This window comes from Esox lucius, chromosome 12 (assembly GCF_011004845.1).
Source record: "Esox lucius isolate fEsoLuc1 chromosome 12, fEsoLuc1.pri, whole genome shotgun sequence".
Taxonomy (NCBI): Eukaryota; Metazoa; Chordata; class Actinopteri; order Esociformes; family Esocidae; genus Esox; species Esox lucius.
The window spans coordinates 21,476,286-21,503,127 of NC_047580.1; the positions used below are offsets into that span (position 1 = coordinate 21,476,286).

A 26,842-nucleotide genomic window follows, 5' to 3' on the forward strand; every position below is an offset into this window, starting at 1 on the left:
GGCTGGCTGCAAAAGGGAGCAATCTCCATAGATCTCTATGGCAAAATGTGCCCAACTTTAAAGCAGAAATAAACATGTTTACAGCCTGGTTCAAAAATGGTTTTGGTGTATATTGCTTATTTCCCCCTTTTTGACAACTGTGATTTTTTTTAAATAACTCATCCATTTAAATTATATTAAGTCTTATAATTACGGGACATGGTCTACTGAGTAACAGGTGTGGTGCTGGCGCTGTCACTCCTAGCAGTTTGTCCTTTTGCTATCGCCTCAACTAACTCCAGTCACTGACAAGTAACGTTATAATCAAGTGACATCCAAATAAACGACTTGTAACCATACAGGCTATGCACATAACTAAAGTTATGTGAAAATGTAATATCTAATCTGAAATCTTGACCTCTTTTTAATAGACTATCGTCTCGATCAAAATCTAGAGTTGCAAAATTACCACATTTATACCAAAAAAAATAATAATAATTCAGTACTACGTACACAGGCCCGGTGCCATAAGGGGGCTAGAGGGGGCTTAGCCCCCTCAGTAGTATTTTCTGCCCTCTCCTCCAGTTTAAGTTGTAACCATTTAACACATGAGTTTCAAATATCCCTTAAGTTCCAAAACGTCCCAAAAATACCATGCCGCTTACTAGTTATTCATCACATTTTTTATTTCAATTATATTAGGAAACTACTACCGGTACTAATAGGCTACTGTGAAAAAGGAATACTGAATAATTATTGACAAATGTAAAAAATGCTGTCCTTTTTCTAAAGATTGGGCGCAAAAGATACTGACACGCTTCACTTGCTGTTTCAATAAAACATACACTATCAGGCAATATTGGTGAGGTGTAAATAATTTATTTACATAATTATTCATGAAGCTCTTAAAAGTTTGTCAAATTATGAATTCTGATTCTTGCATATTTTGTAATGGACAAAAACTATCACTGAAAAAAATTTTTTTGGAAGATTACATTGAGCTTTTTTCTCAAGAGCAATTCCTGAGGGGGACACCAAAAGTAGTGCTGTAATACGGTTTTAGTTTGCACCATCGGTCTGCTCGCTACTGTAGCTCGGCAAATTCAACTGTTATGTGTGGGAACCCTACAAACAGAAAAAAAACTTACTGTGTTAACCCCACATTATCTAAGTGCATTGTGAGTGACTTTCGGACTGTTGACACGAACACAGTCCCCATGCCAGCTAAGAAACACTACATACATTGCATTGCAAGTTTCTCATTGATTAAAACAGCTGCAAAGACTGGTTGATGTTACTGTAGCTAGCTAGCAAACATCAGCTAACCGCTAGCAAACAAAGTGCGACCTGTAATTCAAAAAGTTATGTTTACAGTGATATATTGGGGAGGAACAAATCATAGTTTTCCCAGTATGGAAAATCTGTCTGGAAGACAAGCAAATGTAAATAATCAACCAGAGTTACTCATCTTATCACCTTTCCTTATCTTTGGTTGATAAACAAACATAGCAGCGCCCACAAATGTGTAAAGTAACTTCTAGAAAGTTTTTACGCAAAGATTTTGTACAGTTGTCAACACTCACAGAATATGGTAAGATGTTCGAGTTGCTAATACCATTCGTTTTTTTGTGTCAGACATATTTTTATTTTAGAAAAGTGTTGGTTGCTAGTGTTGGTTGCCTGTTAGTACGTAAGTTACCCTCCTTGTCCCGATTTGAACGCTTGCTACATCGTTAATATCATAGTGTAGATCTTAAAACAATTACAATGTAAATACAGTTATAAACACTGAGCTAAATGTGAGTAAATAAAAGCAGTCTGACCAGTGATCGTACGCTTCAGGGACCACTCTAGCCTGATCAAACTGGTGTGATCATATGCGTCAAAGAGTTAAATACATTAAAGAAAAAGTGGCATTTCTGTTCTTATAACAGTAACATTTCCTATATAATATATAAATAGCCACTGTCATGCATAGCAAAATACATAATTACTGAACTTTTCCGAATATTAACAAACAAATTCATTTGAAATATTTTTCAATAATGTATTAAGAGTACAACATGGCTATGGTCTAACGAAGATACAGGATAATACTTTAAATACAGTGCAAATGTATATTTCTTTATTTCCAAAGATAATAATTAACTGTGGTTTTAAATTATAATACATGTATGTATTTGTATATACAAATAAATATTATAATTTCATTTCACTGTAGAAATAACTTTTTGTAACAGTACGCTAAACGGAGCAAGCTGGTTCACTGAATTTGGTATGCTATCAGCAGCATTGTAACCGGGGGAAATAAGAGTAACAAGGCTACTTTTTTGTAGACAAAGTCTACCCAACGTCGCCATCGGCTGATTACATAGAGTAATTTCTTTTTTTTATACAAAAACGCGTTATTTCACATATGTTGTCAAGCTAGCTGAGACTGTAAATAAAAAATAAAAAACTTAATTCTGATACTGAAAAATTACATAGCTGAACAGCTAAGGTTTGGCTGTATTAGGATTCTTGTTCATTGATTAAAAACATAGTATGTGTACAGTTAAGTATGTTATCATACATTTCTACACTTTTGCTGATGCGTAAAACCACAGTTAATTTCACCAACATTCGTCCAGGTCTTTAAACAGATTTTATAGTTTAGTACAGTGCTTAACACTTACCAGAGTTAACTGTTCCGTCCTGGTTAATGACAGCGAGGACACAAGGAGGCGTCTCGCTGGATTTCTTCAGCTGCTTATCGGCCGCCAGTAGTTTCAGGCGTTGTGTTGTTACTGGCGGGAAACGGTAAAGCTGGAAGGTGAAATGGACAGAGTCTGGCCATTCGCTCCTAACCCCCTGCTGTGGTATCCTGTGGGCAAATATAAAAGGGAAAAAAACAGGCTAAAGTTTATTTATTAAACCTGCTTTCGCAGGATCTACACCTAATATACTGTGTTGTGAACTACTAAGACTACAGTTGTGCTGAAATGTTTTCAAACCTTTGGAGAATTGGTAATGTATGTACCATTTGTAAAGAAAACATGAGTGAGCAGGCAAAACATGGCAACAAATAAAAAAATGAACTGACCCCTGTTCAAAAGTTTGCACACCCTTAGTTCTTAATACAGTGTATTGCCCCCTTTAGCATCAATGACAGCATGCAGTGTTTTGTAATAGATGTCTATGAGGCCCAAAATTCTTGCAGGTGGTATAGCTGCCCATTCATCTTGGCAAAATGCTTCCAGGTCATGCAAAGCCTTTGGTCATCTTGCATGAACCGCACATTTGAGATCTCCCCAGAGTGGCTCAATGATATTAAGGTCAGGAAACTGTGATGGCTACTCCAGAACCTCCACCTTTTTCTGCTGTAACCACTGGAGGGTCAACTTGGCCTTGTGCTTAGAGTCACTGCTGTGCTGGAAAGTCCAAGAGCGTCCCATGCACAGCTTTCGTGCAGAAGAATGCAAATTGTCTGCCAGTATTTTCTGATAACATGCTGCATTCATCTTGCCATCAATTTTCACAGGATTCCCCATGCCTTTAGAGCTCACACACCCCCAAAACATCAGTGAGCCACCACCATGCTTCACAGTGGGGATGGTATTCTGTTCACTGTAGGCCTTGTTGACCACTCTCCAAACATAACGCTTATGGTTGTGACCATAAAGCTCTACTTTTGTTTCATCACTCCATATTACAGTGTGCAAGAAGCTGTGAGGCATGTCAAGGTGTTGTCAGACTTTTTTGTGGCATGGGCACAGTAAAGGCTTTTTTCTGGCAACTCAACCATGCAGCTCATTTCTGTTCAAGTATTATTTTATTGTGCTCCTTGAAACAACCCCACCGTCTTTTTCCAGAGCAGCCTGTATTTATCCTGAGGTTACCTGTGGGGTTTTCTTTGTATCCCGAACAATTCTTCTGGCAGTTTTGGCTGAAATATTTCTTGGTCTACCTTACCTTGGCTTGGTATTAAGAGATCCCCTAAATTTCCACTTCTTAATAAGTGATTGAATAGTACTGACTGGCATTTGCAAGTCTTTGGATATCTTTTTATATCCTTTTTCATCGTTATAAAGTTCCATTACCTTGTTATGCAGAACTTTTGACACTTCTTTTCTGCTCCCCATGGCTCAGTATCTAGCCTCCTCAGTGCAGCCACGTGAGAGCTAACAAACTCATTCACTATTTATACACAGACACTAATTGCAATTTAAAAAGCCACAGGTGTGGGAAATTCACATTTAATTGCCATTTTGACCTGTGAGTGTCACCTTGTTGTTCTGTAATAAGGCCAAACATTCAAGGGTATGTAAACTTTTCATCAGGGCCATTTCTGTTATCATTATGATTTAAAAATGAGCCAAACAACTATGTGATAATAAATGGCTTCATATGATCATTATCCTTAAATAAAAGATCAGTCATATTTTCAAAATAAATTCCAAACTTTCACAATCTCTGCCATGGTATGCAAACTTATGAGCACAACTATAAATATCACTTTATATACTAAGACATCTACCTAATAAAGACTAACATAAACACAATTCACACTGAACTTTACTTCATACACTACAGGCATACAGTACTGCTTGAAAGTATGCAGACCCCTTGTGCAATTATAGATTTATTTTTGTGTTAAAAACTAAATAATATTTACATTTTATCAGTCTATCTGACATAACAGGTTTACAGTTACCAATTCCATATGTTGGTGTAGAAGGAATCATATGCGTTGTAGTTAAAAATGTTAGTGCATGTACAGTACAAGAAAATCAACCCCTAGTTGAAATGGTTAAATCAAGTATGTAAGTTTGAGTAAATAATCAGTTGAGTAAATAATTGGATACCAAATTAACCAACGAAAGGATGAATTTGTCGGAAAGAGTTTGGGCAGGATAAATAGTGACTAGAAACCTGGTCAGTTTGGTTTTATCCATACAGGTGAATGTAAAACACACCTTGCCGCGAAGAAAGATCTCAGAGGACATCAGAAAGAGGGTAGTGAGAGTACATCAGTCAGGGGAAGGCTATACAAATATTTTATAAAGATTTAGAGAGCAATTAACATGACAGCTACTCAGCCTAGAAGTGGACCTCCTTCCAAAATATCCCCAAGAGCCATAAGGAAAAATAATAAATCAGATAAATGCCAACACAAACATAGCAAATCACCCTGCCCCTGGAGATTTGCAGACCTCCCTTGCTGCATCTCAGGTTATTGTGCATGCTTCAACAATAAGAAGAACACTGAATTGAAATGACATTCAAGGGAGGGTTGCTAGGATGAAGACTCTGCTGTCAAGAAATACCCAAACTGCCCTACTTAACTTTGCCAGAGACCACCTGACCATCTGAGTTCTGAATCCAAAGTTGACCTTTTTGATCACAATCAAAACCAATGTTTTCTTTTTTTAATAAACCTAGACATTTTATAAATGTTTTTTTTTGTTAGAAAAACTAGACATATATAACAGAAATACAAAAATGTATGATGAGTTTGATTATATGGTGTGATGTTGGGTTTACATTAGGATTTAGTTTAAAATATATTAAAATATTTTATAAAAAGATAATGACCACCCCAGTAGGGTTCACATACTTTGCAGCACTGTGTTTATTGTTAATCATTTTGTAAGCTTGGGAATAATAAAGACTGATACAACACATGGACCTCAAGCTTGCAGTGGCTATAAAACCCATAATGAAAATACCACTTATGTAAAGGTAACTGTGTCCCCATTTAACAAATCACATTCCAAATAATGTACAAAGGTAATTTGTACTTGCTGTTCCTGTAGGATTTCCTTGGCTGCATAGTACAGAGATAGCCATGATCCACAAGGAGCTAACAAAAGTGAGTGAAAGTGTGAGATCGAGGCAGTGATCAGAATAAAGGGGACAATGAATATCTCCAAATATAGAAATATTTGGGCAAGAACCCCACTGCCCTCTGCCAGAAAGCTCAAGTTTAAGAAGAATTTCACCTTCCAACATGACAAAGAACACCAAATCATCCAAGGAATGACTTGCTAAAAGAAAGATCAATGAGGAGTCTACAGACTTACTGCTATAATCCAACCGAAAGGTACTTCCACAAAGTATTAGTTGTGGGTTGAGCACACCTAAACAACCAAGGCATTGACAGTTTATTTTGTATTATTTCTCAGAGAAAGTATCAATTTGTTTTTCAATTAAATATTGTTGGTTACAAGATCTTGTGAAAAATGTAAAAAAAAGGTCTAACATAATTTTGCTAGATCTCAGCCTTTGTATTATCAATAAAGGTGTACAGTAGATGTTTGAAATATAATGTACATCCTATATTTACTTTATCATTCTACATGGAATTCCATCCCTGAAAACACATACATTTTTTACAAAATAGTATTTAAAATATGTGATAGTCTTATCGTTCCTAAACATGTCCTTTTTATCAAGTGTTCTGGGATTAAAAGGGCTAAGTCACTTTTTTGTAAAGTGTAAATCATGACAACTAGACGTGTTCATTTTAAAATCTAAATCAAAATGGACCTGAGAACTATTAATCTTTATTTTTTCTTTGCAACACATCGGCCAGCTTGTACTGAAAATGATATATCTTTTGGTTTCAGTGTAGCAGCATTTTGACAATGGGTGGAAATCTAGCTTCTGGAGCAAGAGGATTGTAGTTTGAGTCGTAGTCTGGAAACTATGAGCCCACAATATTTTTTAAAGGCCTTAAAATGACCACCCTCTGTGCATATTACAACTATATACACACAAACTTCAACTCTCCAAAACACGTCTGTACCCATACTCTTTCCTGCTATCCTCACGTTTTTGGTACTAGAAACAAATTAACTGCAAGTGAGATTAGAGACAAAACAATTCCTTCTCTATTTCCCTGAGAGCAGATTAACAATCAATCATTGGGCATTAGATAAGGGAACAGAGTTTAGGGAGAGCCAGCCAATGTGAGGCCCGCCGAGCACGAACGGTATCAAAACAACCACATTGGAGTGGAATTTAATAAGAGCAAAGTCTGACCTGGGAGTCAGTCATATAGCCTTGAGATTCCTGCTTCTAAGAGGTTGGCAGAAGCTAATGTATCGATGTGACTTCAGACATTGGGCCTGTGTCCCAATTCAACACCACTATATTCTCTATAAAGGGCACACTGCTATATAGAGAATAAGTTGCCAATTGGGATGCAGCCTGGCATTAACATTCTTACAGTAAACAGACAAGATTGATAATTACACCGTTGTGGAGAGAGAAGCAGAATTTATCACAGTCATTCCAGAGGATCATTGGTCGCCATTGCCCCGATGCCTGCAGTACCCGTTTATCATGTTAATTAGGTACTTTTGTTCTGGAAAGAAGTATGTTGTGCCTCATTGTTTCAGGGCAAGCTGTAAGTACCAAGGACCTGAAGTTCTTGTGAGTAGGTTGAAGTGGTTGAACACTCAAAGCCCTACAACCCTGACAGTAGTGTCCAGCTGAGATGACAGGAAAAAGGATAATATCAAGCTATGTAGTAAAGTGAAATACATTAAACTGTCAATTCTGGGAACCTTTACCATCAGGGTAAAATGTCCCTAATTATCAGCCGAACATAAAAGCCACCATTATGTTTAAAACTGTGTTGTAGACTCAAATCTACAGCCACAAAAAAGGCAACTGCAAAATGATCCATACAACGAATGCTTGATGCCTTTATCTTGGGTTGACAGTGCTGATAACAAAAAAAGGACACACAAAGAGGGTGTCTCTCCATCCATCTAGAGCCCCCAAAAGTCAGGATTTAAGAGGGAGGATAGATGGAGGACCTGGGATGTAGTCAGTTGCACATGCTGTTAATGGTTGCCAGTCAAAGGACTCATATACATTGCTAAACATAACCGCCTTTTCAACAAGGTAGCTACTGATGCTAGAGGTCCCAAAAATAGCACAAATAAAAAAAAAATCTGATGTCAGGGGAGACTTGTTTTCAACTGTAATGTGTTGTCTAGCATTACCAATGTGCCAGACAGTTGCGGAAGGGCGAGGCCACAGGGATGTGCTAAGTTTGGAAGTAGGCTGCTACATGAATTGCTATATAAAGCAAGCTTTTGGTGACAATCTTGTTAAAAATCAGCCCTTCATAGCAAGACTGGTCAGCCTAAATATAGGTGTGGGCTGATGGTACTAGTATTTGGCAGTTTCGCCACATACAGTACACAGTGTTGCAGTAGGTGGCCTCCAAATTGCAAGCCTACCAAAGCAAAGCACTGTCCTGGGTTCTGCTGTGTTTTGACTGTGAAATGTGGGTATCCTACAGTAGGTAAATGAATGAGGTGTTGTCTGTACCCCTTGAGTTCCAATACATACAGGCACCTTGGTGATAGTTGTATACTTTTTGGTAAGTAAATCCTACTGAATTTATCGCACATGTCCTCTATACTTTTTACATGCCCAATAAAATCTTTAAATGTTCATAGTGATGTAGAATACAAAAACAAATGACATAGGTCTTAGATATAAAAATAGAAATACATTTCATATTAAAACATGTAAACTGAACATCTTCATGTGAGTTGAACACAATTATAAACCTCAAAAAAGTGTGGCTTGCTTAATTTGTACTTTGTGCATCCTCCTCTTGCCGAGATAACAATAGTTATACAAAGGTCTACTCCTATTATGTTTTATGCAGTGTGAGAACAAATACTGAAGCAAGGGATCTGAGAGCATACGTCCTTGGTCTTGTCTTAAGCTCAACCCACATAAGCTTGATTCTGTGGTTAGTGAGACATGGATATGGAGGAATTATTTCAATAACTATGCTACCTCAAGATCCAAAGAAAATGCTGTTTTAGCCTCCAGGAAGAGGAGGCCAGATTTAGCAATAAAATCTTCTGATTCTTAATAGAGTCCAAGATGCCCTGTATCCTAACAAGGATTCCTAAGGACAGCCCCAACATCACAATTCCCCCACCATACTTCAGTTTGGATTAGGTTACTTTCTGCAGGTTAGATTTCATCATATTTGAATATGTATTTATATTTTGAATCACAGCAAAATTGTCCTTTACAACTGTAGCGCATGTAAACATGAAAACACAAACATAAAAAATAATGGCTAAACAACAAAAAAATAGTTTGTTTGATGCTGCCAAAAAACTTTGAAGTGCTACTAAACTGGTATTTTCTTGGCCAATTAAAAGAAATAAGAAAAGTAGGCTAAATTATGGTTTATGTACTGCATATCATGAATTACCAATATCTTTTGTAGGACACATCATGCTACACCACAATAAAAAAACGAAATAAAACAAAAGATAACACACCAATCACTTAAAGCAATTGTCTAAAAGTATTCAATTATTGCCATTGTCACATTCCTGGTGCAGTGCTATATTTCTAGGTATGAGATCAAAAAGAAATTAACCACACTAATAACAACAAAGTACTTATTGTACCAACAGAGACTTTAGGAAACGTTAGGAAATACTTTCAGTATTCATTATCTAGTCAGCTAAATTACTTAAAAACCCAACCAATTTGTAGCCCTACCCACCAACCTCTCAGTAGATTATTGGGATTTTGTGCCAACAAGCCATTTGAAAAGCAGTCAATAGATTTAGGTAGAATAATGCAACACCGTAATCTTGTTCCCTGCCACTTCTGCCCATGAGCGCGGTGCAGTTAACAAAAGAGAAGTTTATGAATAAACAAAATCCAGGCAGCCAAGTAGTAATGTAGTAACATGAGAAGTCTTTGAACAGTAAATCTACAATAATCAATAGAATTGGAATCGTATTCCATGATGGTACTCTTCATTGCAGAAAGTATTGTTACTGCAACGCCCCCCCCCCCCACTGGTGATCAAACATTGAATTCAATCACTTTGCACAGCAAAACATAAATGCCTCATACTAATATACTCAGAAGAGACACACTGGAAAAAAATGAAGAAGTAAATGTTCTGCCACAAACATCAACATACCTATTTATAAAACGTGATGTCACATTGTCTTCGGGTGAGACAATTGACCTTTGGTTCAATATATAGTGAAATTCTGCATCTCCAAATTATTAGTGTCACACCGCAAACAGTAACATTACACTACAGTTTACATTAATATAAAACACTGGAAACACACTTGTGTCTTGGTAAGTCTCCAATGAAATGCGACATTAGTCTGCCATTGACATCAATGCAGGACAAATTGAGGATAAAACTGAAGTGGAGGTTAGAATTCAGCCTTATATTTGTATTGTTTTCAGCATGCACATGGCAAATCAATACTGTATTTCTTCTCAAAGAACTTTGACAATAGATCTTGTATATATCAGCCTAGTCTCCAGGCTACGCTACGTCAGAAATGTTTATGCATGGTGCCATTGATCCACAGACATGACTGGACAACAGTGGGTTCACCTGGAAAATGCCAGAAACTGCAGCAGGAGCACATTGCCCTGGAGGGGATCTGCCTCCTCTTTCTGAGGGTCAAAGTTGACTGGTTCTGTCGGGTCAAGCACTTCAGCCACCATCCCACTGAGGTCTGTGATGTTGGGGAAACCAGCCGAGTAGAGGTGTGCCAGGGAGCCTCTGGAACTCATAGAGGAAGATCTGCAAAAAAGGAGCAGACGGTCAGCTCAATTGTATCCTACTTGCTATACTATAATGCACTACTTTTGTCCAGAAAACCCTTAAGGAACACCATTCAGTACATATTAGAACATTCTTGGGAGGTTATGGTTTGGTTTGGTTCACTTCCTGGTTGACCAGGGGACATGGCCAATTGAATTTTCAGGAAGAAATTAGGACATTCAATCATAGTCTTTCTGATGACTATGATCGAATGATAGTTTCGAATGATTGTATGGTATCCCCCTGTTTGTATGGGATACCATACAAGCAGGGCCTTTAATATAGCACTTTTAAATAATTAAATCCATTACTTTTCTTCACCTGGGATTTAAATGCACATTTTGTTTGACAACCTTCCAATCTACTTGCTACACCACAAAATGTATGTCAGCGAAGGGATCTGTATCCCTACACTTTGCAGTTCAAAGTATTTCTCAGCCCTGTTAAAGTTACAGTTAAGAAAACATTTTATACAGTATGGAACATTGTGATTCAGGAGGAAGATTTCAACTGAATAATATGCCAAAAAACATCAGATACTATCCTTAAAAAAAATCCTCAAATTGCTGAAGTAAGTAAATTAAATCAACGATGAGTCAGATTGGCACCCTTTCCTCTGAGGGCAGAGAAGATGTATCATAGATAAAGTAATGAATGTATAGCAGACCTCTAGGAATTGTACAGACTTTTTGGTGCAGCAAAGTTCATTAGCATATACCAAATCTAAAAAGGGGTCATATTGAAAAGTTAGTACTACGTAATCATGTCAAATGCTATCCTATTGTCAGTGATTTGAAAAATAAAATATTTTAGCTGCACAATGTACTGCAAAAAAAAGTAATTACATTTTACATAATGTTTTCAGACACCTGGGACCATCATGTGACAAAATCTTCAAAGGGAGCATGGTAGCACTTTCTAAGAACATCCTAGTAATGTCCCCAGAACCAGACTCAAACTAGACCAGGAATGTACAGGGAACTACTCAATGTTCACCAAGATAATTTTATCTTGAGACCATCATGCAACTAAAAAGGACATCCCATTTGTGGGTTAAACAGAGGTGGTTCGATGAAACTTAATGTCTGGGACTTCACACTCGTGTTTGTCAAAGCCTCTCCATTATGTTATGGAGCAGTGGAGAGGAACATTTATGTTCTTGTAATGTTCTTGTAATTTACCCATCATCCACATGCTCATTTTTTAGGTTGAGTCATTTAACAGATACCTTTTCAGAACCACATACAGGACAAATTAGGATTAACTGACTTACTCAAGGACAAAACTACAGACTTTTCACCTAGATAGCTGTGGAACTGGATCTAGCAACCTTTCAGTTACTGGTGAGATGCTCTAACATCTGCCACACACATGAAGGAGATAACACAGATGTTTAGCACCTTTAAATGTAATTTAAATAATCACATCCGTGTACTAGATTGAAATCCTTTGAAATGACAGTGGCTGAATATTAATCAAATCAAGGCTGAATTAAGATGTTACTTTTGATTGAGAATTACATCTGAAATTACAGCATGGCAAACTTACTCAGCAGATAAGATCTTTCTCCACTGAATAATCCCAAACAGCAATTAAATAAATGATATACTGCAGAATGTCATATATTTCAAATAGTTCCATGAGGCACTATTCTTGGGATCCTACCACTGCAAATGTGTTGCTAACTTAATATTATATCTACTGTAAACTGTCCACTTTGCACTATTAACTATACACATTAGACCAACCAGCACACCCATCAATCTCTGGGTATACGGTGAGACAGAAGGGCATTGAGGTGTAATAGACCGCTGCCCAAGCCTTTAGATGGAGATATTAAGGCAGATAAAACAAGGAGAGCGTTTGAGGTGTGTTTAATGTTTAAAGCAACGATGCATGGCCGGCTGGAATTTGACAGCCTTTCATCACACAAGTTAAAACTGCAAGTATCAACCGCAAACACCATCCAAGCCCGCTCAGATGTGAGTGGCTAATCATAGTCGTGAAGTAACAGGGCAGAAAGACTAGTGTAGAACTGCATTACCAGCAATAGAGGCCTTTCAAAGATGCAACACTTGAGATACATTACTAGCAGCTGTAGTAAGCTTTGAAGGGTCACGGTTATCAAACATTTTGTTCTGCCGTTTATGCAATTTTTTCCCATCATACATCCTTGTAATGGCAATTTCAAGGACTTTAAGGACCTATCAATCCTTTACTCATTATCCTGCGGGTCTTCTGAAAGACATGTACAGCAGTAAAGGGAACAATGTGCTCACTTGGTTGTGGCTTGCATTCCCATGGTGATGACTGGGGCATGGACAGGGGTGAATGCTAGCTCCTGGAGCTCAGAGGGGCCATCGCAGGCCAATGCTGAACCAGAGAGACCATCCCCAAGGGACCCATCCCCAGAGGACCCCACCTCTAGGTGGGCAATGTGGCTGACAGCTGGGCACTCCTGACACAAAACAGAGAGAGAGCGGGAAAGAAACGTAAGAAATAATGTAAAATAATATAAAATACAAAACAAAAAAACAAGGATAAAGGGAGTTAGAGAGAAAGACCAAAACCCTTATCAGCCATGTACAGATATCATGCCCTGAAGACATAATATTTCCTAAAGTTATTAGACAGAGGCTGCATCTGAAATTCATAGCATTACATATACTTTCTGAATAATTTCAAAGGATCTCTGTGACTCTTATCCTCATATAGTGCACTCAACTCCTCTTATTGCACATTACTTTTGACCAGACCACTATGCACTTAAGGGGAATAGGCAAGTGTCTCATTTAGGATTTGACCCTGTACTTTACTCAATGTGTATCAAGTATAACAACATAATATTGTATGGAAGTATTCCAGCTTGCCTGGAAAGACAGAAATGAGCAGCATTGAAAAGCCTCAATGCTGTTCAATCAGACTACTTTTTCAACATGATTCAGGAGAATACAATAAAAAAAATAGATACAGTTGCAAGGCAAACAAACAAAAAACATTCAATGACCATTAGAAACCAAATTACACACTATTCCTGAGTATGCATGTTTAAAAAGAAAATGCAAACTTCCTCCACTCTTTTGTTTCTTCCAGATTAAACTGTTGCACTGCTCTAATCTCTGACTAAATATATATATACACTAGTGCTATATAAGAGTGCTTTAAGGCTGCTAGAATCTCGATTGGAACAAAAACATTTCATCATATAACCCAAGTGAAGCTACACTGTCTTCCTGTTAAGGCTAGGGCTGATTTTAAAGTTTTAGAGCAAATTTACAAAGGATTAAATTATTCTTTCTTATCTCTCTGAATGTTGTTCTGCTGTACTTCAAGGTCTAAAGATGTAGGCCTGCCCACTGTTCCTAGAACTTCAAAAGAAACAACATGATGTAGGGTTTCAATAGAGCTCAATTTATGTGGAATGATCTGCCAATCCATGTGAGAAAAAGGCAGACTTAATCTCAACCTTTAGGTCTTTACCAAAGACTAATCTCTTCAGTACAATTCAGTAGATCCAAGGATTGATTCAATCTTGCCCTGGGGTGTTAAGATGAACAGCATGGCACTGAATTGACAAATCACCAATTTTGAATGCTATTACAGTAAAGTCACTAGCTTACTGCCATATTGACGACACCAGGGTGGTAGGCCCAATCAGTGACAATGATGAGTCCGCCTACAGAGAGGAGGTCAGGTGCCTGGCGGCATGGTGCGCTGATAACAACTTGGTCCTCAGTGCAAAGAACACCAAGGAGCACATTGTGGATTACAGGAAGTCTAGAGGCTGCAGTTACGCCCCAGTTCTCATCGATGGCACTGAGGTAGAGCGTGTGTCCAGCTTCAAATTCCTGGGTGTCCACATCTCCGAGGACCTCTGCTGGACCCTCAACACCGGTCAAAAAGGCACAGCGGTGCCTGTACCTTTTGAGGAGGTTGAAGAACGCCCAGAACATCACTGGTGCCCAGCTCCCAGCCATCATGGATCTTCAGCGCAAGGGGTGTCTGCGCAGGGCATGTGGTGTCATCAGACACCCTTCACCCATCACATCCAAGCCACAAACTGTTTGCCCTCCTACCATCAGGCAGGTGGTACAGGTCACTTTGTTCCCACTGCAGTATAGCTTCTTCCCATCTACTGTAACTCTGCTGAACTCTGTGACCCATCTCATCACTAACCATACCCACCCGCCCACCTGCCTCTCAGGAACCTTGTTGCACTACTCTTCTTGTACTGCTTGTCCACCTCGGAAACCTCATTGCTGCTATTCCTGCACTTCAGTTGCACAGACTACCTTACACCTCCAACTTGCTCGATTGTACTGTCCGAATTGCCATTGCATTTGCCTCATCACACTTGCACATACATAATACTTCACTTGTACATTTCCTGCCCTCTTCTATTTGCACTTCTGGTTAGAAGCTAACTGCATTTCGTTGTACAATACTCATACTGTTCAATGACAAAGTTGAATCTAATCTAATATTGCATCTTATCTGATATCCTGTTGGATCTTAAGTATGCTTTCTCTCCTTTCCTTGGTTTCCTGTTGGATCTTAGGATGAACGGAGTCCTAGGACATGGCTCAGAACTACCGGGCCTGATGACGCTAGTCGTCTATAGATGTTCTATAGATGTTGGATATAAAGTAATAAGAATTTATAGATTAGAACTGGGGTACACATTAATTAAAGTGTTTGGCTATCCCAGAGAGCATGTTTGGATCAGTAAAAAGGAACCAGAAGCTGCATCACACCACCCAGGTACTGTCATGGTGGCAGGTGGAACACATGACTCATTCATTCTGTAGAATCACAGTGAGGCCATGTGTATAGGCTGCTGTACGTGAAGGAGATGTGGAGGCCTATTGATGGTTGTTGAAAACTCATTTACAGCATATTTCCAAATGCTAAACACTTAAATTGTCCTAACTCTCCTCTCTTTAGCAAGGATTTATAAATAGTTAAGCGAGCAACAATCCTTGACCCACAATTCCTTATCCTTACCAGATGCTTCACATCAAACCATCCATCCATTTTAATGTTTTGGATGATTAAGGTGTGTGAGTAATAAGGGTTTTATAGAATGTACTGTAGTAAATTAAATAGTATTTGAACATCAATAAAGTGTTTTTTCAACGGAATAAAACGAAAGACAATTTGGATTTGATCTGGCATATTCTAGCTCAATAGTCGGCAATACTACGCACAACAACACTACTGTAATTCAAATTACTTCAAATTGAAACGGTGTTCAAACACACAGGACATAACGAAAAAGGGTTAAATCCTGTTTTTCTGACAGATTAAACAAAAATTGGCACTCCTAGCGTCATGTTAATAGATGAGTAAATGGTAAAAGAAAAGAACAGCCTACCAACAGTCCAATGTGGGTAAGGTTTGATAATCCAATGTGGTTACTTGGCCGACTCTGGTATTAATTTAGCAGATTACCAAGTTGTTTGGAGCACAATGTTCAATGGTTTACTTCAGTTATCTTTGCCAAAGGATGTTATACCAAATATTGTCTTCGGTGCCACTAACTTAGTCCATTCCAAAATAAACACTCTGCTTGCTATTGCCAAAGTGTACCGAAAATATGGCTTAAATAAAAAGATTATTAGCATCAGTGTATCAACACAATCTAGTGGGGAAACATGTGCAACTACACTTTATTGACTTTTCATGCCACCCCTAGAAAGAATGTTTCAACAGTGCATTTTCTTGGCAGCAACTGTAAATAAATGAAAAAGGCTGGTGTATTATGTGTACTCAACACCATGTGCTCTACGACAGAGGAACTTCGCATAGAATGTTGCATTGGTTTCAATGTCAAAATGAGAATTCAAAGGAATAGAATGCATTTGTAATGTGCTCAGGACGTGTTTAATGAAATCCCTGAAGAGAATGATTACATTTTTTTTCAGGAGGAAAATCCCAGCTTGTAAAGAATTTGATACCTTGAGAAAATTGGATTAGCCTTTTTGCATTGAAGTGAGAGCAGAGTCAAAGAGTAGGTTTCTTTTCATTTAAAATATATGGCAAACCTTGTGAAGCACCTCAGACCAAAAGCACTTCCACAAATGTGTGCTCTCATGTGTGTGTCAGTTAAGTATCTGTACATAGCTTTGGTTAAGTAGGTTAGCAATTCTTTGAATAAAAATGTGTCTGTGTATCCATGGAGATGCACAAAGGCATAAATGAGTCTGAACGTGCATGTGCATACCTGTGAGATACCTATGTGTGTGCAGGTCTGTGTGTGCATGTCTCAGTGTGTCTGTGTGTGTTTGTCTCAGTGTGTCTGTCTCAGTGTGCCTGTCTTAGTGTGTCTGTGTGTGCATGTCTCAGTGTGTCTGTGTGTGTTTGTCTCAGTGTGTCTGTCTCAGTGTGCCTGTCTTAGTGTGTCTGTGTGTGCATGTCTCAGTGTGTCTGTGTGTGTTTGTCTCAGTGTGTCTGTCTCAGTGTGCCTGTCTTAGTGTGTCTGTGTGTGCATGTCTCAGTGTGTCTGTGTGTGTCTGTGTGTGCATGTCTCAGTGTGTCTGTGTGTGTCTGTGTGTGCCTGTCTCAGTGTGTCTGTGTGTGCCTGTCTCGGTGTGTGTCTGTGTGTGACTTCATGTGTCTGTGTGACTTCCTGTGTCTGTGATTGAGTAACAATGGGAGTATCCCTGTGTGTGTTTGTGTATGTATGTGCATGGCAGGGGGTACGGGGGTGGAATCTTACGACATGTGACAGCTGGTGGGCCGATGCCAATGGGGAAGGATAGAGCTGACAGGGAAACGGCTGTTGCCATGGCGACGCAGCAGTGGAGTGGCTCATGGTTGGGTAGCGTGAAGTAGCTGCCAGCTGAGACATAGAGAGCTAGAAACAACAAGAATTCTCATTAACTATTTACGCTTTATTAAAAGAATATGACAAAATATATCACCACTACGTAAAAAAAAAAAAAGCCAAATAAGATATGAATGTTACGGTTGGTCAAAAGTGGTGTACGATGTTTAGAACAGGATGTCGTTTTGAGAGGTGTTCCTTATTCTCTAAAGCTGGCACACCACCACCGCAACACATAGGCTTCACTAGCTTCAGCAGATAAAAACATGGTTGTCGTTTCAGGAATATGTGTCAAATTCAAATCCACCTGTCATTTCTGTCAGTTCCAACGAGACAAACTTGACAAGACATCATACAAACAAGCTACGATTAAAGGACAAGGTCACCATAACAAGGACATAAGCATTGATATCAAAGGTGGGCTTGTACAAAGTCGGTCATTTCAGAAGATCAGGGAAATGAGCCCAAGTCATCTCAAAGAGCAGCTGACTGCTCTGTTGTCGTCACTCCCATAATCTGTCAGGGCAAACAGGATGGGTGGAGAAGGCTGGCAATGTAGCTCATGCCCAAGCTCAACACCACCACTAATTGCCTGCTCTGCATGTTCTCCTGCTTCGGTATGTTTGTGCGTGTCTGTGTGCGCGTGTGTGTGCATGTGTGTGTGTCAGTGTGTGTGCGTGTGTGTGTCTGTGTGCTCTCACACAGAAGCGCCTCGTAGAGTCTGGTGTGTTTCACACCCACAGCGGCAAGCTGTAGTGACTCGCGGCGTGGGATTGTGTGTGTGTGTCACCAGTGTGAAGTCGAGCTCTCAGCTGATGCTTGTCGTCATATGTCTTACAGTAAGTGAGAGAAAGAGAGGAGGTGGGAGAAGGATGAGAGAAAAAATACTCATTGGTTGGGGAAAGAAAGGGAAGTAGAATGAGAGAGAGAAATGGAAGAAAAACAGAGAAAGAAAGAAAGACACAGGCTGGCAGATAGAATGGAGAGAGGGAGTAAGGAGGTAGCATACATAAAAAATATTTTCAGGGCTGTCAAATTATACAGTGGTCATCAAATGCCAGCATTCGCCCACTGAAGATGGTTATAATACCAAACTGCAGGCAGTGGATACATATGTTCTGTGGTTGTCAGGGGAGCTAACAAATTCTATAAAACAATGTTGGAACTGTCTTATGGTACAGAAATTGACCATCAAATTATTTGGCAACAGCTCTGGTTAACATTCCTGCTACCACCATACCAATTGCATGCTCTTTTAGAACCTGACACATCTGGAATGGAACCCACTTAGAAAGTAACATTCCATACGGAACCTAAGAGTTTAAGGTCAAAACATCACTCTGAAAATGTGAAAGTGAAAGGGCTCTATGAAAAAAATCCCCTGGAATTTCAGCCTGATTGTACTTTGGGCCATCAGCATGATATCACAAGTCTGATTTAATAATGGTTTTCACAAATTAAAAGAAGATAAGAGCAGGTGTAGCCGCCAGCATTGACTCAGCCTGGTGTCAGAGGCCTGTGTCAACTCAGAGGGCCAAAAGTTAGAATGTATGAGTTATTACAGAAAGCTGCCAATAATGATGTCAAGAGAGTTATGATTATAACCTATATATCAAATGAGATGGTTCAATTGAATGTGAGAATCCAGCTAATTCTCTCTTTAGTAGATCCCTAATCTACCTTTCTCCCTGCCAAACCCCACACTTTGCGAACCACAGGGCTATGCCAAACATTAAACGGTGAAAAACAAAATTTCCACGACTGTACTCAACAATTTTGCTATGATTCACCTGAATAAGTAATTGTGCAACCAATTGTCTTCAGAAGTCATGTAATTAGTTTTTAATGTTGTCCATCCGTGTTCAATTAGGCTGAATAAGATTAAGGTTCTGAATCCAGAATAATGTTCTTCAAAAGCGCCAATCAGGGTAGAAAATAAAAACATTTCTTGGGAAATGATTATCCCTTAAATCATAGTAAATTATGTTACTAAGAAATACAGTAGATCTGTTATTTAGAAATCGGTTTAAAACAGGCTATCCTTAAAAACTGAGTACCCGGGCGAAAAGGGCAAAAGGTCAGGTGGTAACACATTAAAATGCAGACAGGTCCAATGGGGGTGAATACATTTGAGAGCCCTTGCATATGCAATAAAAAGTATATTATATAGTATGTTTAGCTAAAACTAAAAAGACTAAGGCACCTCATTATACGGCCATGTATTATGTGTATGTCAGCAGCCATGTTCCTGGCCTTATCCCTTGAAGAGAGCTTCATCATAGGTCCTAGCCCCTTTCAGCGTGAAAGCCATAGCTCAAGCTCACACACCATTTTGTCTCTTTTTCAAACCTCTCACTGGAGACAGGTGACATCATGACGTGTAGCATTTTGCAGTGGACTCTTACCTGCCACAATCAATGCAAAACATGCATTGGAAAAACAACATTTCCTAAAATACAACTGGACACAGATGTTTAGAAGATATATTTTTGGTTGATTCAAGAATAGAGATAGTACTGCAAAATTTTGAAAATCTGTTGAAAAACCTCTTTGCTAAACCAAACCATTTCAAGCTTGTACAAAATGCTAGTTAGTTTCAATTGATGGAGTCTGACAGTGCTAGATTAAATGGAGATGGACATTTTGGAGCTGTGGGAAGCTGACCATGCTATCAGGGAACTATCAATGACTCATCCATGATTGACCATGTCTGACTATTTTAACAGTACCTGCTTTGTGTGACAGACTTACCCCTGGGCCTTGTGGCGATCCGGTTGGAGATGCTTGAGGGGCACACCGACTTGGACCTGAACAGAGAACACTTAATTTAGCTTCTTTGGTCTTACCTTTTCTGTAGCTACTTCCATAAGAATATAATTCCTAGAAGGGTTATACTGTAGAACTCCGACAAGCATTTAGACTTGTAAAAGTATGGGTACACTAGAATAATATTTTTATGGCTACTCATATACTGTAACTTCCTAAGCGAAATTTTACAAAATTAGAGTTATTACTACTATCCAATCTTAAAATCATTGTCATATCCTCCTTGCTGACCACATATTGAAGGAGGCTTGTTCATTTGTAGCTTGGTTAAGCATTTAGTGAAACATAACCAGTGCGGTTTCTCAAGTTCCCAGCACAGTGCACTAAATTCACAATAAAAAAGGGATGTACCATAGCTGGCTGTGAAAGGCACTATTTATTAGAGTCCAATGTTAATTGCATAGTCAACTTTATTGAACTTGAAATCAAATAACATCCCTCTAAAATGCACACACAGTAATTGAAGTTATACAGGAGCCCACATCGGAAATGTGTGATCTATAATGTTGATCTATAATGATTTATCTCTTTTGAGAGATAAAAGTCTCACCGGTCTCTTTTACCAGCTTGTTTTTTTTTCTATCTTTCTAAAGCCATCTCTCTCTCTCTCTCTGCTCGTCCTGACTGGCCATTTGGAAATGGCTGTAGTAGCCTGGGGTGCAGTCTTGCTGTTGGATTCATTTACTCTGACTACTGTGTAGATAGGAAGACACAGTAGTGCTAGATGAGTAGTAGTGCTGGGAACCAATGTCATCCATGGCATCCATTTTGTTTTTAGGTATTTCATCTGTCTTTAGTTGTTGCTGTAGACCCTACATTTTTAATTCATCCTTTTTTTTTTTTTTACATGAAGTGACTAATTTGTGATCAACTGAGATGTTGACAGCTTAGGAATCCAACCGATTTTTACAGCAATGTATATGCGCAATGCCTAATGCCCACAAACTGGTGCAGACTAACTAATACGTAAAGCAAGTTATTTGACTTTGATAGGCTGATGTGGAAGAATGGGTGCAGCAACTTAAACCGGGATGGACATGCTCAGAAATCTGCACCGTGGCAGCTCTTTCTTTCAGGCTACTTTGAGGGCAATAATATACCTTATATGACTCACAGTAGTGCGTGCATCTTCAAACATTTTACTGGCCCTAACCCTATGGGAATCAAACCAACAACCCTGGCGGTGCAAGGGTCATGCGCTATCAACTTTGCTATAATTATAATGTTGAAAAATGGTTTCTCATTCCAATGGGCACATGACTAGGACCATAACTAGGACATGTACATATAATTTGGCGTTGCTGTGCCTCAGGATTTGAGCAGCCCATTTCAGCCTACAAAAGGTTGCACCTGGTCCATGCAAAACTCTCGAAAACCATGTCCGTAGACTAAATCTTTTAGGAATAAAGCAAGACCAATTACTTGTGTCTCGCAGGGACTGCAGATTTGCAGGTGCAAGTGTTGGAGGACTATGGATGCCAAAACTATTTTTTTAAAGTAAACTAAAAGCCAAACCTAAAAATTCAAAGTTGATACAGATATATCAATAATACTTTGGCTAATGTTTTCTTCAACACATAAATAATCTACTACTCAGAAGTAATTTTAAGATCCAGTACATAAATATAAAATAGTACTGGTACAAACGGCACCAAAAATAAGTGCTGCCACCTATTTAATTTCAAGCAGAGCTCAACTCAAGCCCAACTCTAGGTTTGGCTTGTCAATCAATCATTGATCAGATTCTGCAACCATAATGATATACACTCACCTAAAGGATTATTAGGAACACCTGTTCAATTTCTCATTAATGCAATTATCTAATCAACCAATCACATGGCAGTTGCTTCAATGCATTTAGGGGTGTGGTCCTGGTCAAGACAATCTCCTGAACTCCAAACTGAATGTCAGAATGGGAAAGAAAGGTGATTTAAGCAATTTTGAGCGTGGCGTGGTTGTAGGTGCCAGACGGGCCGGTCTGAGTATTTCACAATCTGCTCAGTTACTGGGATTTTCACTCACAACCATTTCTAGGGTTTACAAAGAATGGTGTGAAAAGGGAAAAACATCCAGTATGTGGCAGTCCTGTGGGCAAAAATGCCTTGTTGATGCTAGAGGTCAGAGGAGAATGGGCCGACTGATTCAAGCTGATAGAAGAGCAACTTTGACTGAAATAACCAATCGTTACAACCAAGGTATGCAGCAAAACATGTGAAGCCACAACACGCACAACCTTGAGGCGGATGGGCTACAACAGCAGAAGACCCCACCGGGTACCACTCATCTCCACTACAAATAGGAAAAAGAGGCTACAATTTGCACGAGCTCACCAAAATTGGACAGTTGAAGACTGGAAGAATGTTGCCTAGTCTGATGAGTCTCGATTTCTGTTGAGACATTCAGATGGTAGAGTCAGAATTTGGCGTAAACAGAATGAGAACATGGATCCATCATGCATTGTTACCATTGTGCAGGCTGCTGGTGGTGGTGTAATGGTGTGGGGGATGTTTTCTTGGCACACTTTAGTGCCAATTTGGCATCGTTTAAATGCCACGGCCTACCTGAGCATTGTTTCTGACCATGTCCATCCCTTTATGACCACCATGTACCCAACCTCTGATGGCTACTTCCAGCAGGATAATGCACCATGTCACAAAGCTCGAATCATTTCAAATTGGTTTCTTGAACATGACAAGGAGTTCACTGTACTGAAATGGCCCCCACAGTCACCAGATCTCAACCCAATAGAGCATCTTTGGGATGTGGTGGAACGGGAGCTTCGTGCCCTGGATGTGCATCCTATCAATATGGGCCAACATTTCTAAAGAATGCTTTCAGCACCTTGTTGAATCAATGCCACATAGAATTAAGGCAGTTCTGAAGGCGAAAGGGGGTCAAACACAGTATTAGTAAGGTGTTCCTAATAATCCTTTAGGTGAGTGTATAAAGTCAGGCTCCCATGTACATTCAAACACATATGCATAGTTGGTGGTTCATCAATAATCTAAGTAGTTTTGTTGATCATTACCCAAACATTATGAAATGGTGGGCAAGCCATTCAAGTGTTTGTTGCTACATCCGTGAGTATTAAATGCATCGACCATGTGAGAGAGCATTCCTCAAACATACATGCAAACAAACAAACGTACATACAACCAGAACTGTTTAACAGCCATCATAAATTGCTCATGGATACATATGAAATGGTATGACTTACTAAGTGTTTTAGTTTCCTATTTACAAATAACTGGTTTAAGGCATAGGAATGCCATGTGAAATGTTTGATCCTCTTTACTTGTCAGATGAATCAAATACAGCCACGGGGCATCAAAGACTTGAATTACACATTACAGCTTGTAAATGAAACCTTCTAGAAAATAACTCAAATGTAGAAAAATTTTGACACAAATGTAGAAAAAAAACACATTCATACAAACATACATAAACAGGTTTAAATACACAGATGGTGTACACTTACAGTACTGTGCAAAGGTTTTAGGACACTGCCAAATTTGAATAAAAGCCATTTACCTAAGCAGTAAAAAATTAAGATAACATTGACATAAACACAAATACAAAACAAAGGTTCAACATTTTTTTTGTTTTTAGTCAGCATTTTGTGAGGCCTCCATTAGAATGCAAAACAGAAGAAATTAACTTTTTTGCAGACAATCAAAAACCTGATCAACTGTGCCTGTGGTGGTGATGTGTTGTCATACAGCTTTCTGGTCACAACCTTGTTTTGTCAAGGTATCTGTAAATGATTCATTTTCTATATTTCCAGCCATATTTGATTAGGACCGAATTCCATTCATTTTATTGACTGATTTCTTGTTTACTGCCTCAGTAGATTTTTTTTTGTTTTTTGTTACATTCAAACCAAAATATAAACGCAACTGCTCCAGTGTGCCAGTGAAGGTTACAACACAAAAAAGCAGTCAGGTTTAAGATTTTTCTGTTAGATTCATCAGCGGTCTTGGCGGCTGGACTCAGATGATCCCACAGGTAAAGAAGCTAGATGTGGACTCCCTGGGCTGACGTAGTTGCAGGTGGTCTGTGATTGTGATGCCGGTTAGACATACTGTACTGCCCATTTCTTTAAAATAATGTTGGAGATGAATTTGCATAGCCACTTCAGACAGGAAAACTGAGTGCTCATTGGTCAGAGACATAACAGCTGACGACACGGATCGCTCCTATCACAACATAAGACTGCATACTGCCTATTTAATCATCAGGTTACTCACCCAGTCTGATGCGCGTTGATCTAACAAGCATGCAGTAGCGAACACACCCACCACCCCTGCCGCCACCTGATTAATTCTGTGTTTCCTTTTTAAGGGGGGAATTGGTACTGTGTACCTTGCTCACTGTCTGTGGGGTTTGATATTAAAGATATTGTGGTGTTGATATCATTATTAGTAGTATCGTATACACAATCATGTGATAGCAGCGAGTTACCCCAGAGGAGCAGGAACTAATGCCAAGACCTGTTGTGTATGTTTCTATTAAACGGTTAAACTAAAACGTGGTGTTTTCTGGCTGAACATAAGATCGTAAAATTAACATCAAATTCTCTTGTTCACATTCCAGTGGTCAGCAGGCCAATTACATGCTCCCTTAAAACCGGAGAAATCTGTGGCATTGTGTTGGTGACAAAAGTGAACAATATTTTTTTTTTCAGCACAACGTGCACCACTGTAATGATTGATCTGTTTAATCAGCTTCTTGATATGCCACACATGTCAGATGGATGGATTATCCAGGCTAGGAGAAGGGCTCACTAACAGGAATGTAAACACATTTGGTATTTGATTTCCTCTTCATTCATGCTTGCAGACAAAGACTGAATTATGCAGAATGCTCAGTTTAAAACAACAATTTAAAAATACCAGAAAATCCAATAACATTGAAAAAGGTCATTACACACAAGTAATGTCAGTTTAACAAAATCAAATTTGGTTATTAAAAAGACTGCTGGCAGTAGACATGGCAGAATTGTTCAGCTTGTTTGTCCTTGCAGTGATGCTGGACAGTAGATTCTGGTTGCAGAGGACCCTGCCTGTACTCTCTTTCTTTCTATGTGGTAGAAGGTCATTTAGAGGGTGGTCAGGTTGGTGCATGTCAGTGACTAATCCTACAGCTTCTTGCTCTCTTTATGACTATAGTGATAGAAGGGTCCTGGAAAGGTCACAGTTTTTTGTTACCATCTTATTTGCCCTTTCGGTACCCTATCCAGTGCAGCCTCCTGCTTCTTTGAGCAGCCTAACAACCTGATTGGATCAGATTGTAGATTTCCACAAGCTGATCAGTGGGAAAGCCATTTAAATCTGTCCATGAGCTGTAAGTTTCGTTTGCCATCACGGTTTGTGTTCTCCCTTTTGTATAGCATGTGTAGCCAGGAGAGTGAGCAGGACACAGAAACAGACTGGTCAGATGCTGTAAGAGTTTAGCATGGTCAACATGATCAAAAGCCATTAACATGTCAGCAGAACCATGACCATTTTGGATTGCTTTCATTGCTGTGTTTAGGCTGACATCCATACTGGTTTTGTATTCTTCAAGAGCATTTGGCATGATCTTCTTGACAATGAGTCTTTCCTGTACTTTCTCCCGACTTTTAAACAGGATGTCTTCCAAACTGTGGGTAAATAGACCATTTGCATACAGTAGGTGTTAATAGTGTGTGACCACTAGGGCTCGTTTCTCAGCGAATTCCTTGAGGGGGGCATTTTTCCCCACAAAGAACATTTGGGGAACTTTTTTTTACTTGTCTTCTGTAGCATAGTATTCCCTCCTCAACAGGCCTTCATTTTGAGGGCTTTAATTTCATCTGTGCAATAGTTTTTCTTAGCCCTTCGGATAAGACTTTGAACAGTGTTTCTTCCTTTTTTCCGTATCTGTCAGATATGTTTTGCCTTTTGACGGATGCTTTTAATTACTCTGTCATTCATGGCTTGTCCTGGACCATTTTATTTTCTTATTTTGTATATGCATGCATACAGCTAGAGCTGTAATTGAATAAACTGTGCTAGGGCCTCCTTTCTCTCAAGAAAAATGTTTCCCTATTCTTTCCTTTAATAGGTACACTGAGTGAATTGCAAATACTGGTGGTAACATAAGCCAAGATGGGCCAACACAGCAGGGGTACAGCAGTAGGTGCCGAGGTATGTTATTATCAGATCAATTATGCTGATCGTTATTTGTTTGCTTTGGCCAGCATTAGTTCCTGAAGAACATTTGTAGTCCACAGTCTTCCAGAAGCTTCTTTTTAATGTGTACATCCAGAGATGGGTTACATTTCTTCAAAGGCAATCAGGTGAATATCTACAAATGTTAGAGGCATCCAATTGCCTTGGTGAAGGAGTGTTAGATTTTTTTTTTTAAACAAATTCTCCCACAGACCTGACCACATAGACAATACCAATGTAACTATTCACCAAAAAAGATTTTAGTATTACTCACCATCTAACAGACTCTAGTTTTACCATGACTAACCATGAGAAAATATGGCAGTTATTTTGGTGGTCAGCATTTTAGAGAAATACGCTTTTTGTGCATATAGGAAACGTCATGGGTTTTGTTTTTCAGCTCATTAA

At 39.1% G+C, this 26,842-nt stretch overlaps 1 protein-coding gene across 3 annotated transcripts in view; it reads right to left on the reverse strand.

Moving 5' to 3' along the window:
* Positions 1-26,842, reverse strand: part of nphp4 (nephronophthisis 4) — a 144,497-nt gene that overhangs the window by 37,413 nt on the left and 80,242 nt on the right. For all 3 annotated transcript variants that reach the window (XM_020051866.2, XM_020051867.2, XM_034295795.1), the window contains exons 11-15: positions 20,169-20,224; positions 17,310-17,447; positions 12,871-13,049; positions 10,379-10,570; positions 2,655-2,842 (exon numbers count right to left, since the gene is read on the reverse strand). In XM_020051866.2, the coding sequence (XP_019907425.2) occupies positions 2,655-2,842; positions 10,379-10,570; positions 12,871-13,049; positions 17,310-17,447; positions 20,169-20,224 (753 nt within the window). The remainder of the gene's footprint in view (positions 1-2,654; positions 2,843-10,378; positions 10,571-12,870; positions 13,050-17,309; positions 17,448-20,168; positions 20,225-26,842) is intronic.